Source organism: Oncorhynchus clarkii, chromosome 2, assembly GCF_045791955.1.
Source record: "Oncorhynchus clarkii lewisi isolate Uvic-CL-2024 chromosome 2, UVic_Ocla_1.0, whole genome shotgun sequence".
NCBI classification, from domain to species: domain Eukaryota; kingdom Metazoa; phylum Chordata; class Actinopteri; order Salmoniformes; family Salmonidae; genus Oncorhynchus; species Oncorhynchus clarkii.
In genome coordinates this window covers 95,302,927-95,323,028 of record NC_092148.1, presented here as the reverse complement: position 1 = coordinate 95,323,028, position 20,102 = coordinate 95,302,927, and the positions used below count along the sequence as shown (strand labels likewise).

Genomic DNA, 20,102 nt, shown 5'->3' with positions numbered 1-20,102 from the left:
AGTGATATAGGTGTAGTAGTAGTGTAGTAGTGATATAGGTGTAGTAGGTGTAGTAGTGATATAGGTGTAGTAGTGTAGTAGTGATATAGGTGTAGTAGGTGTAGTAGTGATATAGGTGTAGTAGTAGTGTAGTAGTGATATAGGTGTAGTAGTAGTGTAGTAGTGATATAGGTGTAGTAGTAGTGTAGTAGTGATATAGGTGTAGTAGTAGTGTAGTAGTGATATAGGTGTAGTAGGTGTAGTAGTGATATAGGTGGAGTAGTAGTGTAGTAGTGATATAGGTGTAGTAGTGATATAGGTGTAGTAGTGTAGTAGTGATATAGGTGTAGTAGGTGTAGTAGTGATATAGGTGTAGTAGTGTAGTAGTGATATAGGTGTAGTAGTGTAGTAGTGATATAGGTGGAGTAGTAGTGTAGTAGTGATATAGGTGTAGTAGGTGTAGTAGTGATATAGGTGTAGTAGTGTAGTAGTGATATAGGTGTAGTAGTGATATAGGTGTAGTAGTGATATAGGTGGAGTAGTAGGTGTAGTAGTGATATAGGTGTAGTAGGTGTAGTAGTGATATAGGTGTAGTGATGATATACAGTGCCTTGCGAAAGTATTCGGCCCCCTTGAACTTTGCGACCTTTTGCCACATTTCAGGCTTCAAACATAAAGATATAAAACTGTATTTTTTTGTGAAGAATCAACAACAAGTGGGACACAATCATGAAGTGGAACGACATTTATTGGATATTTCAAACTTTTTTAACAAATCAAAAACTGAAAAATTGGGCGTGCAAAATTATTCAGCCCCCTTAAGTTAATACTTTGTAGCGCCACCTTTTGCTGCGATTACAGCTGTAAGTCGCTTGGGGTATGTCTCTATCAGTTTTGCACATCGAGAGACTGACATTTTTTCCCCATTCCTCCTTGCAAAACAGCTCGAGCTCAGTGTGGTTGGATGGAGAGCATTTGTGAACAGCAGTTTTCAGTTCTTTCCACAGATTCTCGATTGGATTCAGGTCTGGACTTTGACTTGGCCATTCTAACACCTGGATATGTTTATTTTTTAACCATTCCATTGTAGATTTTGCTTTATGTTTTGGATCATTGTCTTGTTGGAAGACAAATCTCCGTCCCAGCCTCAGGTCTTTTGCAGACTCCATCAGGTTTTCTTCCAGAATGGTCCTGTATTTGGCTCCATCCATCTCCCATCAATTTTAACCATCTTCCCTGTCCCTGCTGAAGAAAAGCAAGCCCAAACCATGATGCTGTCACCACCATGTTTGACAGTGGGGATGGTGTGTTCAGGGTGATGAGCTGTGTTGCTTTTACGCCAAACATAACGTTTTGCATTGTTGCCAAAAAGTTCAATTTTGGTTTCATCTGACCAGAGCACCTTCTTCCACATGTTTGGTGTGTCTCCCAGGTGGCTTGTGGCAAACTTTAAACAACACTTTTTATGGATATCTTTAAGAAATGGCTTTCTTCTTGCCACTCTTCCATAAAGGCCAGATTTGTGCAATATACGACTGATTGTTGTCCTATGGACAGAGTCTCCCACCTCAGCTGTAAATCTCTGCAGTTCATCCAGAGTGATCATGGGCCTCTTGGCTGCATCTCTGATCAGTCTTCTCCTTGTATGAGCTGAAAGTTTAGAGGGACGGCCAGGTCTTGGTAGATTTGCAGTGGTCTGATACTCCTTCCATTTCAATATTATCGCTTGCACAGTGCTCCTTGGGATGTTTAAAGCTTGGGAAATCTTTTTGTATCCAAATCCGGCTTTAAACTTCTTCACAACAGTATCTCGGACCTGCCTGGTGTGTTCCTTGTTCTTCATGATGCTCTCTGCGCTTTTAACGGACCTCTGAGACTATCACAGTGCAGGTGCATTTATACGGAGACTTGATTACACACAGGTGGATTGTATTTATCATCATTAGTCATTTAGGTCAACATTGGATCATTCAGAGATCCTCACTGAACTTCTGGAGAGAGTTTGCTGCACTGAAAGTAAAGGGGCTGAATAATTTTGCACGCCCAATTTTTCAGTTTTTGATTTGTTAAAAAAGTTTGAAATATCCAAGGCACTGTAGGTGTAGTAGTGATATAGGTGTCGTAGTGTAGTAGTGATATAGGTGTCGTAGTGTAGTAGTGATATAGGTGTAGTGGTGATATAGGTGTAGTAGTGATATAGGTGTAGTAGTGTAGTAGTGATATAGGTGTAGTAGGTGTAGTAGTGATATAGGTGTAGTAGTGATATAGGTGTAGTAGTGATATAGGTGTAGTGGTGATATAGGTGTAGTAGTGTAGTAGTGATATAGGTGTAGTAGTGTAGTAGTGATATAGGTGTAGTAGTGATATAGGTGTTGTAGGTGTCGTAGTGATATAGGTGTAGTAGTGTAGTAGTGATATAGGTGTAGTTGTAGTAGTGATATAGGTGTAGTAGTGATATAGGTGTTAGCACAGTGGGTACATCATTAGATGTTTTATTTGGTTTTATCATCCAGGACCACTTTGGACACAAGTGTTTTAATGAATACTTCTAAGTGGGGATACAGTATATTGGACATATTATTGTTTATGTTTCTTACCAATTTAAAAAATATAAAAAAATAAAACTTGTCATTGCAATGAGCGTAAACATGTTAACAGCTCTGGAGCTGATGGCCAATGGGAACCTTCGTCCCTCGCACCTCCGGGCGTGGGAGGAGCTGTGGGCGGGCAGCACCCTGGAGCTGACTGGTCCAGACGACCTGAGCAGGGCTCTGATTGGCTGCATGTTCTACCTGCTCAGTGCCTTCCCTTCGTTGCACGAGGCGCCCGGTCATTTCGGCGGCGTCAGTCCTGGAGGACTGTCTAACGGGGGCTCAGGGCAAGACTACTGGGGACACGTGTTCTGGGACCAGGTGAGGACAATGTTCTGTTTATTTCATGATGTATCTAATGAAGGGAAAGGTGGTTAGTTGACCCATCAGGTGTTCAAGGAGAGGGTTCATTGTGTTAGGCTAACCTCTACCTACTGAACCACGTGTCTTTTAGTGTGACTGAAATGTCCCTCGCCCTCTGTCTCCCTGTATAGGACACTTGGATGTACCCCAGTATTGGTCTCTTCTACCCTCAGTTAGCGCGGGCCGTGCTTGAGTACCGGGTGAGGACAGTAGATGGCGCTAAGGACAATGCTGAGAAGCAAGGCTACAAGGTACAGGCTTCTCTCTCTGAAGCCATGTGTTCCCACACTCCCTATTCACAGTCAGGCCTCGCGGTGATCTTCTGGCTGCAAGTTTTATATCTGGTGTCATATTGTGTGAATTTTTTTTATTTTAAATTTTTAATATTGGTATCCAATTGTTGTAGTAGCTACATTGCTATGGGCTCGGGAGAGACGAAGGTTGAATGTCATGCGTCCTCCGATACACAACCCAACCAGCCGTACTGCTTCTTAACACAGCGCGCATCCAGCCCGGAAGCCAGCCGCACCAATGTGTCGGAGGCTACACCGTGCACCTGGCAACCTTGGCTAGCGCGCACTGCGCCCGGCCCGCCACAGGAGTCGCTGGTGCGCGATGAGACAAGGAGATCCCTACCGACCAATCCCTCCCTAACCCGGACGACGCTAGGCCAATTGTGCGTCGCCCCACGGACCTCCCGGTCGCGGCCGGTTACGACAGAGCCTGGGCGCGAACCCAGGGACTCTGATGGCACAGCTGGCGCTGCAGTACAGCGCCCTTAACCACTGCGCCACCCGGGAGGCCTTGATTTTTCTTTTTTTTAGGTACAGTATAGTGACTATAGGATTTCAGCTTCAAGTAGAAACCTGTGTCTTGGTCATACTGTGTGTTGTTGAGTGTCGTGTGAGCGCATACCTTACAGTTCCTTTAAAGGAAGTATTCACACACCTCCACCTACTCCACATTTTGGTTGTTGTTACATCCTGAATTCAAAATGGATGAAATAGATGTTTCTTTTTCACCCTATCTACACACAGTATTGATACACCATCCAAAGTGTAATTAATAACGTCACCATGCTCAAAGGGATATTCAATGTCAGATTTTTTTTTAGTATTACCCATCTACCCTTCTTTGCGAGGCAGTGGAAAACCTCCCTGGTCTTTGTTGTTGAGTCTGTGTTTGAAGCTCACTGCTGGACTGAGGGACATTACAGATAATTGTATGTTTGGGGTACAGAGATGAGGTAGACATTTAAAAATCATGTTAAACCCTATTATTGAACATGAGTCCATGACACTTATTATGTGACTTGTTAAGCACATTTTTACTCCTGAACATATTTAGGCTTTGCCATAACAAACGGGTTGAATACTTATTGACTCAAGACATTTTTATTAATTTGTAAAGATAATGGGCTATTGTTGTGTCACTGGTCTACACACATCTACATTTAATCCATTTTCAATTCAAGCTGTAAACAACAACAACAACAACAACGTGGAAAAAGTCAGGGGTGTGAATAGTTTCTGAAGACACTGTTAGTGGGTCCCACAGGATCAGGCATCACACACTAAAAATGTATTCCCTCGCTGTACTTATAGGTGTGATGTGTTTGTAGTGTGTGTAGTTTAGTGTTTGTAGTGTGTGGTGGTGTGTAGTGTATGTTTATAGTGTGTTTATAGTGTGTGGTGGTGTGTAGTGTTGTGTTATAGTGTATAGTGTGTGTGTTGTGTATAGTGTTGTGTTTGTAGTGTAGTGTATTATAGCGTATGTGGGTCAGTGTGTTCTGTTCTGATGAAAGAGATATTATGTTGTCCTCCTAACAGGGACTAAAGTTCCCGTGGGAAAGTGCTGTGTCAGGGAGGGAGGTGTGTCCTGAAGATATATACGGACAACAAGAGATCCACATCAACGGAGACGTTACTCTGGCCTTCCAGCACTACCTCTACCTCACACAGGTAACACCGGACCCCAACACTACCTCTACCTCACACAGGTAACACCTGACCCCAACACTACCTCTACCTCACACAGGTAACACCTGACCCCAACACTACCTCTACCTCACACAGGTAACACCTGACCCCAACACTACCTCTACCTCACACAGGTAACACCTGACCCCAACACTACCTCACACAGGTAACACCTGACCCCAACACTACCTCACACAGGTAACACCTGACCCCAACACTACCTCTACCTCACACAGGTAACACCTGACCCCAACACTACCTCTACCTCACACAGGTAACACCTGACCCCAACACTACCTCACACAGGTAACACCTGACCCCAACACTACCTCACACAGGTAAACACCTGACCCCAACACTACCTCTACCTCACACAGGTAACACCTGACCCCAACACTACCTCTACCTCACACAGGTAACACCTGACCCCAACACTACCTCTACCTCACACAGGTAACACCTGACCCCAACACTACCTCTACCTCACACAGGTAACACCTGACCCCAACACTACCTCACACAGGTAACACCTGACCCCAACACTACCTCTACCTCACACAGGTAACACCTGACCCCAACACTACCTCTACCTCACACAGGTAACACCTGACCCCAACACTACCTCACACAGGTAACACCTGACCCCAACACTACCTCACACAGGTAAACACCTGACCCCAACACTACCTCACACAGGTAACACCTGACCCCAACACTACCTCACACAGGTAACACCTGACCCCAACACTACCTCACACAGGTAACACCTGACCCCAACACTACCTCACACAGGTAACACCTGACCCCAACACTACCTCACACAGGTAACACCTGACCCCAACACTACCTCACACAGGTAACACCTGACCCCAACACTACCTCACACAGGTAACACCTGACCCCAACACTACCTCACACAGGTAACACCTGACCCCAACACTACCTCACACAGGTAACACCTGACCCCAACACTACCTCACACCGGTAACACCTGACCCCAACACTACCCCACACCGGTAACACCTGACCCCAACACTACCCCACACAGGTAACACCTGACCCCAACACTACCTCACACAGGTAACACCTGACCCCAACACTACCTCACACAGGTAACACCTGACCCCAACACTACCTCACACAGGTAACACCTGACCCCAACACTACCTCACACAGGTAACACCTGACCCCAACACTACCTCACACAGGTAACACCTGACCCCAACACTACCTCACACAGGTAACACCTGACCCCAACACTACCTCACACAGGTAACACCTGACCCCAACACTACCTCACACCGGTAACACCTGACCCCAACACTACCTCACACAGGTAACACCTGACCCCAACACTACCTCTACCTCACACAGGTAACACCTGACCCCAACACTACCTCACACAGGTAACACCTGACCCCAACACTACCTCACACAGGTAACACCTGACCCCAACACTACCTCACACAGGTAACACCTGACCCCAACACTACCTCACACAGGTAACACCTGACCCCAACACTACCCCACACAGGTAACACCTGACCCCAACACTACCTCACACAGGTAACACCTGACCCCAACACTACCTCACACAGGTAACACCTGACCCCAACACTACCTCACACAGGTAACACCTGACCCCAACACTACCTCACACAGGTAACACCTGACCCCAACACTACCTCACACAGGTAACACCTGACCCCAACACTACCCCACACAGGTAACACCTGACCCCAACACTACCCCACACAGGTAACACCTGACCCCAACACTACCTCTACCTCACACAGGTAACACCTGACCCCAACACTACCTCACACAGGTAACACCTGACCCCAACACTACCTCACACAGGTAACACCTGACCCCAACACTACCTCACACAGGTAACACCTGACCCCAACACTACCTCACACAGGTAACACCTGACCCCAACACTACCTCACACAGGTAACACCTGACCCCAACACTACCTCACACAGGTAACACCTGACCCCAACACTACCCCACACAGGTAACACCTGACCCCAACACTACCTCTACCTCACACAGGTAACACCTGACCCCAACACTACCTCACACAGGTAACACCTGACCCCAACACTACCTCACACAGGTAACACCTGACCCCAACACTACCTCACACAGGTAACACCTGACCCCAACACTACCTCACACAGGTAACACCTGACCCCAACACTACCTCACACAGGTAACACCTGACCCCAACACTACCTCACACAGGTAACACCTGACCCCAACACTACCTCACACAGGTAACACCTGACCCCAACACTACCTCACACAGGTAACACCTGACCCCAACACTACCTCACACAGGTAACACCTGACCCCAACACTACCTCACACAGGTAACACCTGACCCCAACACTACCTCACACGGGTATGGTCACATCTAGGCCAGTCATCTACATTCACAGCCGGCTCCCTAGCGCTTCTCATTTGGGCCTCGTTATTTTCTGATCCGAAAGGTATTAGCTGCTTCCACCATATTACCTACACTTTAAAAGACCTGCAACCTGTCTCTCTTCTAGGACATGTCTATGTTCACAGAGGGGCGTGGCAGCGAAGTGATTTGGGGCGTGGCTGATTACTGGGTTTCCAGGGTAACCTGGAGCGCTGAAGAACAGAACTACCACATCTTAGGTAAAGGGACACTCAGTAAACATGTTGTTTAGAAATCGTCATGCCAGCTGATGTCAGCTTATTGCTAGTACTAACTTTAATGATAGCTAGTTTGAGGTTAAAATGTACTCACTATGACTGTGATATTCAGTTGTCTCACTTGTAGTTATCTCACCCGGGGGCCATCTTAAAATGAATCCACTAACTGTAAATCACTCTGGATGAGAGCGTCTGTTAAATTACAAATGTATTGCAACTGATTTTGTGTCAAGCACACTAGGTAAGCTATTTAGCTTATTGGTCGTAGCAACCCTGTTGCTTGAGTAAACACGAGTATGCAAGACATTTACCAAAGTATCTCTGTCTGTTTTCTGCCAGGTGTCATGCCCCCCGATGAGTATTATTACAACGTCAACAACTCGGTGTACACAAACACTGTGGCCAAGTTCAGGTACCAGAGGGGTGTCATACGAAGCTACAGGGCATTCAGAAAGTATTCAGACCACCTGACCCATTCCCCAATTTTGTTACGTTACAGCCTTATTCTAAAATAGATGAATTAAAACAAGTTCCTCATCAATCTAAACACAATAACCCATAATGACAAAGCGAAAACAGGTTTTTAGACATTTTTGCAAATAGTAATAGTTTATTTACATAGGTATTCAGACCCTTTGCTATGAGACTTGAAATTGAGCTCAGGTGCATCCGGTTTCTATTGATCATCCTTGAGATGTTTCTACAACTTGATTGGAGTCCACCTGTGGTAAATTCAGTTGATTTGGACATGATTTGGAAAGGAACACATGTCTATATAAGGTCCCACAGTTGATAGCGCATCTTAAAGCAAAAACCATGAGATTGAAGGAATTGTCCGTAGAGCTCAGAGACAGGATTGTGTCGAGGCACAGATCAGGGGAAGGGTACCAAACAATGTCTGCAGCATTGAAGGTCCCCAAGAACATAGTGGCCTCCATCATTCTTAAATGGAAGAAGTTTGGAACCACCAAGACTTGAGCAAAGTACTAAGAGATCCTTGATGGAAACATGCTGCAGAGTGCTCAGGACCTCAGACTGGGGCGAAGGTTCACCTTCCAACAGGACAACGACCCTAAACACACAGCCAAGACAACGCAGGAGTGGGTTTGGGACAAGTCTCTGAATGTCTGAGAGGCCCAGCCAGAGCCTGGAATTGAACCTGATCAAACATCTCTGGAGAGAAAATATCTGTGCAGCGACGCTCCCCATCCAACCTGACAGAGCTTGAGAGGATCTGCAGAGAAGAATGGGAGGAACTCTCCAAATACAGGTGTGCCAAGCTTGTAGCGTCATACCCAAGAAGACTCGAGGCTGTAATCACTGCCTAGGGTGCTTCAACAAAGTACTGAGTAAAGGGTCTGAATACTTATGTAATACTTATTTTTTTAATGTATTTGTATAACATTGTTTTTGCATTATGGGGTATTGTGATGTCATTATGGGCTATTGTGATGCCATTGTGGGCTATTGTGATGTCATTATGGGCTATTATGTGTAGATTGATGAGGGAAATATTGTTTTTATCAATTTTAGAATAAAGCTGTAATGAAAATAAAATGTGGGGAAAAATCAAGAGGTCTGAATACTTTCCCAATGCACTGTAGATCTACTCAGGCTTCTCTAACACTAACCAGCTTCAGTTAGCTTCACATTCCAGCTCAGGCTTCTCTAACACTAACCTGCTTCAGTTAGCTTCACATTCCTACTCAGGCTTCTCTATCACTAACCTGCTTCAGTTAGCTTCACATTCCAGCTCAGGCTTCTCTATCACTAACCTGCTTCAGTTAGCTTCACATTCCAGCTCAGGCTTCTCTTAACACTAACCTGCTTCAGTTAGCTTCACATTCCTACTCAGGCTTCTCTATCACTAACCTGCTTCAGTTAGCTTCACATTCCAGCTCAGGCTTCTCTATCTCTAACCAGCTTCAGTTAGCTTCACATTCCAGCTCAGGCTTCTCTATCACTAACCTGCTTCAGTTAGCTTCACATTCCAGCTCAGGCTTCTCTATCTCTAACCAGCTTCAGTTAGCTTCACATTCCTACTCAGGCTTCTCTATCACGAACCAGCTTCAGTTAGCTTCACATTCCAGCTCAGGCTTCTCTATCACTAACCTGCTTCAGTTAGCTTCACATTCCAGCTCAGGCTTCTCTTAACACTAACCTGCTTCAGTTAGCTTCACATTCCAGCTCAGGCTTCTCTATCACTAACCTGCTTCAGTTACCTTCACATTCCAGCTCAGGCTTCTCTATCACTAACCTGCTTCAGTTAGCTTCACATTCCAGCTCAGGCTTCTCTTAACACTAACCTGCTTCAGTTAGCTTCACATTCCAGCTCAGGCTTCTCTATCACTAACCTGCTTCAGTTAGCTTCACATTCCAGCTCAGGCTTCTCTTAACACTAACCTGCTTCAGTTAGCTTCACATTCCAGCTCAGGCTTCTCTATCACTAACCTGCTTCAGTTAGCTTCACATTCCAGCTCAGGCTTCTCTATCACTAACCTGCTTCAGTTCGCTTCACATTCCTACTCAGGCTTCTCTTAACACTAACCTGCTTCAGTTAGCTTCACATTCCAGCTCAGGCTTCTCTATCACTAAACTGCTTCAGTTAGCTTCACATTCCAGCTCAGGCTTCTCTAACACTAACCAGCTTCAGTTAGCTTCACATTCCAGCTCAGGCTTCTCTAACACTAACCAGCTTCAGTTAGCTTCACATTCCTACTCAGGCTTCTCTAACACTAACCTGCTTCAGTTAGCTTCACATTCCAGCTCAGGCTTCTCTATCACTAACCTGCTTCAGTTAGCTTCACATTCCAGCTCAGGCTTCTCTAACACTAACCAGCTTCAGTTAGCTTCACATTCCAGCTCAGGCTTCTCTATCACTAACCTGCTTCAGTTAGCTTCACATTCCAGCTCAGGCTTCTCTATCACTAACCTGCTTCAGTTAGCTTCACATTCCTACTCAGGCTTCTCTAACACTAACCTGCTTCAGTTAGCTTCACATTCCAGCTCAGGCTTCTCTAACACTAACCTGCTTCAGTTAGCTTCACATTCCAGCTCAGGCTTCTCTAACACTAACCTGCTTCAGTTAGCTTCACATTCCAGCTCAGGCTTCTCTAACACTAACCTGCTTCAGTTAGCTTCACATTCCAGCTCAGGCTTCTCTATCACTAACCAGCTTCAGTTAGCTTCACATTCCAGCTCAGGCTTCTCTTAACACTAACCAGCTTCAGTTAGCTTCACATTCCAGCTCAGGCTTCTCTATCACTAACCAGCTTCAGTTAGCTTCACATTCCAGCTCAGGCTTCTCTTAACACTAACCAGCTTCAGTTAGCTTCACATTCCAGCTCAGGCTTCTCTAACACTAACCTGCTTCAGTTAGCTTCACATTCCAGCTCAGGCTTCTCTTAACACTAACCAGCTTCAGTTAGCTTCACATTCCAGCTCAGGCTTCTCTAACACTAACCTGCTTCAGTTAGCTTCACATTCCAGCTCAGGCTTCTCTATCACTAACCAGCTTCAGTTAGCTTCACATTCCAGCTCAGGCTTCTCTATCACTAACCAGCTTCAGTTAGCTTCACATTCCAGCTCAGGCTTCTCTATCACTAACCAGCTTCAGTTAGCTTCACATTCCAGCTCAGGCTTCTCTATCACTAACCAGCTTCAGTTAGCTTCACATTCCAGCTCAGGCTTCTCTATCACTAACCAGCTTCAGTTAGCTTCACATTCCAGCTCAGGCTTCTCTATCACTAACCAGCTTCAGTTAGCTTCACATTCCAGCTCAGGCTTCTCTATCTCTAACCAGCTTCAGTTAGCTTCACATTCCAGCTCAGGCTTCTCTATCACTAACCAGCTTCAGTTAGCTTCACATTCCAGCTCAGGCTTCTCTATCACTAACCTGCTTCAGTTAGCTTCACATTCCAGCTCAGGCTTCTCTATCACTAACCAGCTTCAGTTAGCTTCACATTCCAGCTCAGGCTTCTCTATCACTAACCAGCTTCAGTTAGCTTCACATTCCAGCTCAGGCTTCTCTATCACTAACCTGCTTCAGTTAGCTTCACCTTCCAGCTCAGGCTTCTCTATCACTAACCAGCTTCAGTTAGCTTCACATTCCAGCTCAGGCTTCTCTATCACTAACCAGCTTCAGTTAGCTTCACATTCCAGCTCAGGCTTCTCTAACACTAACCAGCTTCAGTTAGCTTCACATTCCAGCTCAGGCTTCTCTTAACACTAACCAGCTTCAGTTAGCTTCACATTCCAGCTCAGGCTTCTCTATCACTAACCAGCTTCAGTTAGCTTCACATTCCAGCTCAGGCTTCTCTAACACTAACCAGCTTCAGTTAGCTTCACATTCCAGCTCAGGCTTCTCTATCACTAACCAGCTTCAGTTAGCTTCACATTCCAGCTCAGGCTTCTCTTAACACTAACCAGCTTCAGTTAGCTTCACATTCCAGCTCAGCCTTCTCTTAACACTAACCTGCTTCAGTTAGCTTCACATTCCAGCTCAGGTTTCATCTGTACAACATCGCTGGATATTGCTCGCCCTCCTGCCGCTAACTCTAGCAGGCGTGTAACTGCGTGTGCATTTCACACATGGCTAGTCGAACACCGACCTCTTCATTGAGACGACGCTGAAACATCCAATCCATGGGCCGAGTCAGTGACACGTGAAAAGTTCACCAGGCGATGGTGTGAAATGGGCTTTTAGATGTGCCGTCTTTATTTGATTACTGATTGTTAATGCCGTCTTTGATGTGCTTATCAATGCCCAAGCACCCCCCCCAAGCTTATCAATGCCCAAGCATCCCCCCAAGCTTATCAATGCCCAAGCACCCCCCAAGCTTATCAATGCCCAAGCATCCCCCCAAGCTTATCAATGCCCAAGCACCCCCCAAGCTTATCAATGTCCAAGCATCCCCCAAGCTTATCAATGCCCAAGCACCCCCCCCCCCCCCCCCCCCCCCCCCACCCCTCCTCCTTTCTCCCCTTCTATCTGTGGAACAGCTTGTTGTGGCCATAGACATACAATCCATAGAAGAGAACCTCTGAACCTGAGAATTAGACTGTTAAACATTAACAATGGCTGCCAGTCCTGACTTGAAAGGGAACTGCCATCTATGGATAATATGTCTATGGCTGCCAGTCTTGACCTGAAAGGGAACTGCCATCTATGGGTTATATTTCTATGGCTGCCAGTCTTGACTTGAAAGGGAACTGCCATCTATGGGTTATATTTCTATGGCTGCCAGTCTTGACTTGAAAGGGAACTGCCATCTATGGATAATATGTCTATGGCTGCCAGTCTTGACCTGAAAGGGAACTGCCATCTATGGGTTATATTTCTATGGCTGCCAGTCTTGACCTGAAAGGGAACTGCCATCTATGGATAATATGTCTATGGCTGCCAGTCTTGACCTGAAAGGGAACTGCCATCTATGGGTTATATTTCTATGGCTGCCAGTCTTGACCTGAAAGGGAACTGCCATCTATGGGTTATATTTCTATGGCTGCCAGTCTTGACCTGAAAGGGAACTGCCATCTATGGGTTATATTTCTATGGCTGCCAGTCTTGACCTGAAAGGGAACTGCCATCTATGGGTTATATTTCTATGGCTGCCAGTCTTGACCTGAAAGGGAACTGCCATCTATGGGTTATATTTCTATGGCTGCCAGTCCTGACTTGAAAGGGAACTGCCATCTATGGGTTATATTTCTATGGCTGCCAGTCTTGACCTGAAAGGGAACTGCCATCTATGGGTTATATTTCTATGGCTGCCAGTCTTGACCTGAAAGGGAACTGCCATCTATGGGTTATATTTCTATGGCTGCCAGTCTTGACTTGAAAGGGAACTGCCATCTATGGGTTATATTTCTATGGCTGCCAGTCTTGACCTGAAAGGGAACTGCCATCTATGGGTTATATTTCTATGGCTGCCAGTCTTGACCTGAATGGGAACTGCCATCTATGGGTTATATTTCTATGGCTGCCAGTCTTGACCTGAAAGGGAACTGCCATCTATGGGTTATATTTCTATGGCTGCCAGTCTTGACTTGAATGGGAACTGCCATCTATGGGTTATATTTCTATGGCTGCCAGTCTTGACCTGAAAGGGAACTGCCATCTATGGGTTATATTTCTATGGCTGCCAGTCTTGACCTGAAAGGGAACTGCCATCTATGGGTTATATTTCTATGGTTGGATGAGGCTGTCATTGGCCTTTCACACATTTTTAAAATATAATCACGTGTAAAACGTACAGTTTGGAAAGCAAATGCTGTCATAACTAAATGTCATAGATATTTTAACATCACTGTATTTTATTTTTTACACTTTTTTTGTTATTCAAAAAAATATGTCATCGATCGATTCTGATTTAATTGGTCCTCAACTCGTGACTCAGACCCTTCATTCAGGAGTTAGCCTTTTAGCTCGCCTGCATCGGAGCAGGTTAGTTCTGAAAGATTCATTACCATAAAAATGTACCTGGCTAAAATATTATCCCGAGTTGAACTCAGAGTTGACCAAAGTAACGTTTACATTTAACAGATCAGAGACTTACAAGAGGGTTAAATGCCTTACTCGAAGGCACATCAACATATTTTTCACTTAGTCGGCTCACGGAATCGAACCAGCGACCTTTCAGTTACTGGCCCAACGCTATTAACCGCTAGACTACCTGCCGTCCCAATTACGTGGCTATTTCCTCAAACATGCTTCGTAGGATACCCCCCCCCCCCCCCAGCTATTTCCCAATCTCACCTTATTTTCCATAGACCTTATTCATGTGGAAGCCAACGTCGTTCCACATCCAGGCTCCCTTTTTTTTAATTTTTTTATTTTTTTAAGTCTATGGAAAACATTGTAAATGATAACATCAAGTACTTTCTTTCTCATCTCTTACCCAGTCTGGAGTTCGCGGTGGAGTTGGCTGCCCTGCTGAAGTACCCTGCTCCTCGGGAATGGCAGCAGGTAGCAGACAAGATCAAAATCCCTTTCGATCAGAAGCAGAAATATCATCCCGAATATGACGGCTACAAAAAAGGCGAGTGTTTCCCCCCACTGCCCACGTTCACCTAGCTGTCTGTTTACAGGTGTGATGTTAAATAGAGCTCGTCATTTCAGTAATAAGGACATGTAACACACGCAGTGTCATTGAGTCTCCGCTTTTTCATTTTTTTTTTGACTTTTTCTCCCAGGACAATTCGTGAAGCAGGCTGACACAGTGATGCTAGGCTATCCCCTGGGTCTACCTATGACCCCCGAGGTCAGGAGAAATGACCTGGAGTTCTACGAGGCTGTCACAGACCCTGGTGGTCCAGCTATGACATGGGTAGGTCACATACTGGTATTACCATGCACTGCCAAGAACGGGTCAATACATCAACTGTACTGTTGAAAGGGGTACCTACCTACAAAAGGGACTTTATAACACATAACCCATTCATAACCCATACATAACCCATACATAAACCATTCATAAACCATTTATAACCTATTTATAACCCATACATAACCCATTCATAACCCATTCGTAAGCAGTACATAAGCATTTTTTTCTACTGCTAATGAATGCAGTATGTGTGCGTTATGAATGTGTTCTGAAATCCTTACTGGTAGAGTGTTACTCAGTTGGGGTTGTAGAATAGTGTTACTCAGTTGGGGGTGTAGAATAGTGTTACTCAGTTGGGGGTTGTAGAATAGTGTTACTCAGTTGGGGGTGTAGAATACTGTTACTCAGTTGGGGGTGTAGAATAGTGTTACTCAGTTGGGGGTGTAGAATAGTGTTACTCAGTTGGGGGTGTAGAATAGTGTTACTCAGTTGGGGGTGTAGAATAGTGTTACTCAGTTGGGGGTGTAGAATAGTGTTACTCAGTTGGGGGTGTAGAATAGTGTTACTCAGTTGGGGGTGTAGAATAGTGTTACTCAGTTGGGGGTGTAGAATAGTGTTACTCAGTTGGGGGTGTAGAATAGTGTTACTCAGTTGGGGGTGTAGAATAGTGTTACTCAGTTGGGGGTGTAGAATAGTGTTACTCAGTTGGGGGTTGTAGAATAGTGTTACTCAGTTGGGGGGTGTAGAATAGTGTTACTCAGTTGGGGGTGTAGAATAGTGTTACTCAGTTGGGGGTGTAGAATAGTGTTACTCAGTTGGGGGTGTAGAATAGTGTTACTCAGTTGGGGGTGTAGAATAGTGTTACTCAGTTGGGGGTTGTAGAATAGTGTTACTCAGTTGGGGGTGTAGAATAGTGTTACTCAGTTGGGGGTGTAGAATAGTGTCAGTCAGTTGGGGGTGTAGAAGAGTGTCAGTCAGTTGGGGGTGTAGAAGAGTAGAAGAGTGTCAGTAAGTTGGGGGTGTAGAAGGGTGCCAGTCAGTTGGAGGTGTAGAAGGGTGTCAGTCAGTTGGAGGTGTAGAAGGGTGTCAGTCAGTTGGGGGTGTAGAAGGGTGTCAGTCAGTTGGGGATGTAGAAGAGTAGAAGAGTGTCAGTACGTTGGGGGTGTAGAAGGGTGCCAGTCAGTTGGAGGTGTAGAAGGGTGTCAGTCAGTTGGAGGTGTAGAAGGGTGTCAGTCAGTTGGGGGTGTAGAAGGGTGTCAGTCAGTTGGGGGTGTAGAAGGGTATCAGTCAGTTGGAGGTGTAGAAGGGTGTCAGTCAGTTGGAGGTGTAGAAGAGTGTCAGTCAGTTGGGGGTGTAGAAGAGTGTCAGACAGTTGGAGGTGTAGAAGGGTATCAGTCAGTTGGGGGTGTAGAAGGGTGTCAGTCAGTTGGAGGTGTAGAAGGGTGTCAGTCAGTTGGAGGTGTAGAAGGGTGTCAGTCAGTTGGGGATGTAGAAGGGTGTCAGTCAGTTGGGGGTGTAGAAGGGTTTTACCAGCCTCCTGAGTGGTGCAGAGGTCTGAGGCGTCACTACAGCCTGGGGTTAGATCCCATTTATAATATATAATAATTTTTTACAAAAGACGAGTTTTACCTAGTTGGGGATATCGAAGCCCATTTGTCAAGTGTGTTTGTCTCTGTATGGTGCCAGGGTATGTTTGCAGTGGGCTGGCTGGAGCTGGGGGAGGTGGAGAAGGCTGGACATCTACTCCAGAAGTGTTTCAAAAATATCCAGGGACCATTCCAGGTCAGAATGGGAAAATGCTCTCTCTCTCTCTCTCTCTCTCTCTCTCTCTGCCTCTCTCTCTCTGCCTCTCTCTCTCTCTCTGTCTCTCTCTCTCTGTCTCTGTCTATCTCTCTCTGTCTGTCTCTCTCTAGGTCTCTCTCTCTCTCTCTCTGTCTCTCTCTCTATATATCCCTGTCTCTCAATTCAATTCAATTCAAGGGCTTTATTGGCATGGGAAACATGTGTTAACATTGCCAAAGCAAGTGAGGTAGATAATATATAAAGTGAATATATAAAGTGAAATAAACAATAAAAATTAACAGTAAACATTACACATACAGAAGTTTCAAAACAATAAAGACATTACAAATGTCACATATATATATATATATATATATATATATATATATATATATATATATATATATATATATATATATATATATATACAGTGTTTTAACAATGTACAAATGGTTAAAGGACACAAAATAAAATAAATAAGCATAAATATGGGTTGTATTTACAATGGTGTTTGTTCTTCGCTGGTTGCCCTTTTCTCGTGGCAACAGGTCACAAATCTTGCTGCTGTGATGGCACACTGTGGAATTTCACCCAGTAGATATGGGAGTTTATCAAAATTGGATTTGTTTTTGAATTCTTTGTGGATCTGTGTAATCTGAGGGAAATATATCTCTCTAATATGGTCATCCATTGGGCAGGAGGTTAGGAAGTGCAGCTCAGTTTCCACCTCATTTTGTGGGCAGTGAGCACATAGCCTGTCTTCTCTTGAGAGCCATGTCTGCCTACGGCGGCTTTTCTCAATAGCAAGGCTATGCTCACTGAGTCTGTACATAGTCAAAGCTTTCCTTAATTTTGGGTCAGTCACAGTGGTCAGGTATTCTGCCGCTGTGTACTCTCTGTGTAGGGCCAAATAGCATTCTAGTTTGCTCTGTTTTGTTGTTAATTCTTTCCAATGTGTCAAGTAATTATCTTTTTGTTTTCTCATGATTTGGTTGGGTCTAATTGTGCTGCTCTCTCTCTATATATCTATTTCTCTCTCTCGCATGTATCACACACACAGTATGTGTCACATTAATGTCTCTCAGGTATGGAGTGAATCGTCTGATGGTTCTGGGGCGGTGAACTTTCTCACTGGTATGGGAGGATTCCTGCAGGCTGTTCTGTTTGGCTACACTGGATTCAGGTCCGTTATATCCACCACCACACAAACCAAACTGTCATATAGCGGCATCATAAGACGTGCATTACACTATTATTGCAGAATACAAGTGTATGTACCTACTTCCTGTCTTAAAGACATTCTCCGGTACGTTTGTATACTTTTTAGACAGTAGTTCTGAAAGTAGCGCTCGCGAGCCAAAAGCCCCCCCCCCCCCCCACGACAATTACATACTACGTCATATATGTACGTCGTCTCTCTCTGTCTGCTGTGTCGACTGAGCCGTTGGGCACGCCCTACAACCTCATTGGCTGGGCAGGCCTCTTGCTAGCTGTCACACAAATGCGAGGGGCTGAAGCTCATTGGCTAGAATTCCAATTGCTAGGGGGATGGCCCATGTGGGGAGAAGTGTAGGGGAAATCGTGCAGCATAGCTTCAAGAAAACAGTCGCTTTCAAACCAGGGAATTTGTGAATAATTGAGGTTAGACAAAAATGATGCTCATAGATTATAAATGAATGATCTACTCATTGACACATCAGCCATCAAAGTTTTTTAAAAATACTTTCTTAGTGTCCACAATACCAGAGAATGTCTTTAACTGCTGGGACATAAGGCAACAATGAGCTCCTCGGTGAGGGGATCTGCAGTATGTACCCTTCTCGTTTTCATTTTCCTTCTCAGAGTACAGAAGGATTGTCTGGCCTTCGCCCCTTCCATCCCTGATGACATCACTCAGCTGTGTATCCGGGGGGTCAGTTACCTGGGCAACAAGATGGACTGGCTGGTGAGGGGACAGGAAGTTTACATCATACTGAGAGAGGGAGCAAAGCATACTGGGAATACCAAACCCTGCGCTCTGCAGGTGGTCCTCAAGAACTCCGGGACCAAGATCCCTCTTATACCAGGTAAACTCTATTCTATTCCATTTTATTTTACTCTCTACCAACTCACAAATGCTGAAACTGAGCATTCAAATACTGTATGGATATTATAGTAAAGTTATAATTAAATACTGTCTGGATATTACAGTAAAGTTATAAATACTGTCTGGATATTATAGTAAAGTTCTAATTAAATACTGTGTGGATATTATAGTAAAGTTATAATTAAATACTGTCTGGATATTATAGTAAAGTTATAATTAAATACTGTCTGGATATTATAGTAAAGTTATAATTAAATACTGTCTGGATATTATAGTAAAGTAATAATTAAATACTGTCTGGATATTACAGTAAAGTTATAATTAAATACTGTCTGGATATTATAGTAAAGTTATAGTTAAATACTGTCTGGATATTATAGGAAAGTTATAATTAAATACTGTATGGATATTACAGTAAAGTTATAATTAAATACTGTCTGGATATTATAGTAAAGTTATAATTAAATACTGTCTGGATATTATAGTAAAGTTATAATTAAATACTGTCTGGATATTATAGTAAAGTTATAATTAAATACTGTCTGGATATTATAGTAAAGTTATAATTAAATACTGTGTGGATATTATAGTAAAGTTATAATTAAATACTGTCTGGATATTATAGTAAAGTTATAATTAAATACTGTCTGAATATTATAGTAAAGTTATAATTACATACTGTCTGGATATTATAGTAAAGTTATAAATACTGTCTGGATATTATAGTAAAGTTATAAATACTGTCTGGATATTACAGTAAAGTTATAATTAAATACTGTCTGGATATTACCGTAAAGTTATAATTAAATACTGTCTGGATATTATAGTAAAGTTATAAATACTGTCTGGATATTATAGTAAAGTTATAATTAAATACTGTCTGGATATTACAGTAAAGTTATAATTAAATACTGTATGGATATTACCGTAAAGTTATAATTAAATACTGTATGGATATTATAGTAAAGTTATAATTAAATACTGTCTGGATATTATAGTAAAGTTATAATTAAATACTGTCTGGATATTATAGTAAAGTTATAATTAAATACTGTCTGGATATTATAGTAAAGTTATAAATACTGTCTGGATATTACAGTAAAGTTATAATTAAATACTGTCTGGATATTATAGTAAAGTTATAAATACTGTATGGATATTATAGTAAAGTTATAATTAAATACTGTATGGATATTACAGTAAAGTTATAATTAAATACTGTCTGGATATTACAGTAAAGTTATAATTAAATACTGTCTGGATATTATAGTAAAGTTATAATTAAATACTGTATGGATATTAC

At 43.6% G+C, this 20,102-nt stretch overlaps 1 protein-coding gene across 4 annotated transcripts in view; it reads left to right on the top strand.

Annotated features, from left to right (window-relative positions):
• The window catches only part of LOC139376636 (protein-glucosylgalactosylhydroxylysine glucosidase-like), a 39,063-nt gene that overhangs the window by 14,901 nt on the left and 4,060 nt on the right, over positions 1-20,102 (top strand). For all 4 annotated transcript variants that reach the window (XR_011627952.1, XM_071119460.1, XM_071119450.1 and 1 more), the window contains exons 5-14: positions 2,638-2,891; positions 3,065-3,184; positions 4,763-4,894; positions 7,474-7,585; positions 7,943-8,015; positions 14,507-14,643; positions 14,798-14,931; positions 16,618-16,713; positions 17,799-17,896; positions 18,556-18,779. Coding sequence is in view for 3 of the 4 variants with exons in the window: in XM_071119460.1 (XP_070975561.1) it covers positions 2,638-2,891; positions 3,065-3,184; positions 4,763-4,894; positions 7,474-7,585; positions 7,943-8,015; positions 14,507-14,643; positions 14,798-14,931; positions 16,618-16,713; positions 17,799-17,896; positions 18,556-18,779 (1,380 nt within the window). In the remaining variant the exon portion in view is untranslated. The remainder of the gene's footprint in view (positions 1-2,637; positions 2,892-3,064; positions 3,185-4,762; positions 4,895-7,473; positions 7,586-7,942; positions 8,016-14,506; positions 14,644-14,797; positions 14,932-16,617; positions 16,714-17,798; positions 17,897-18,555; positions 18,780-20,102) is intronic.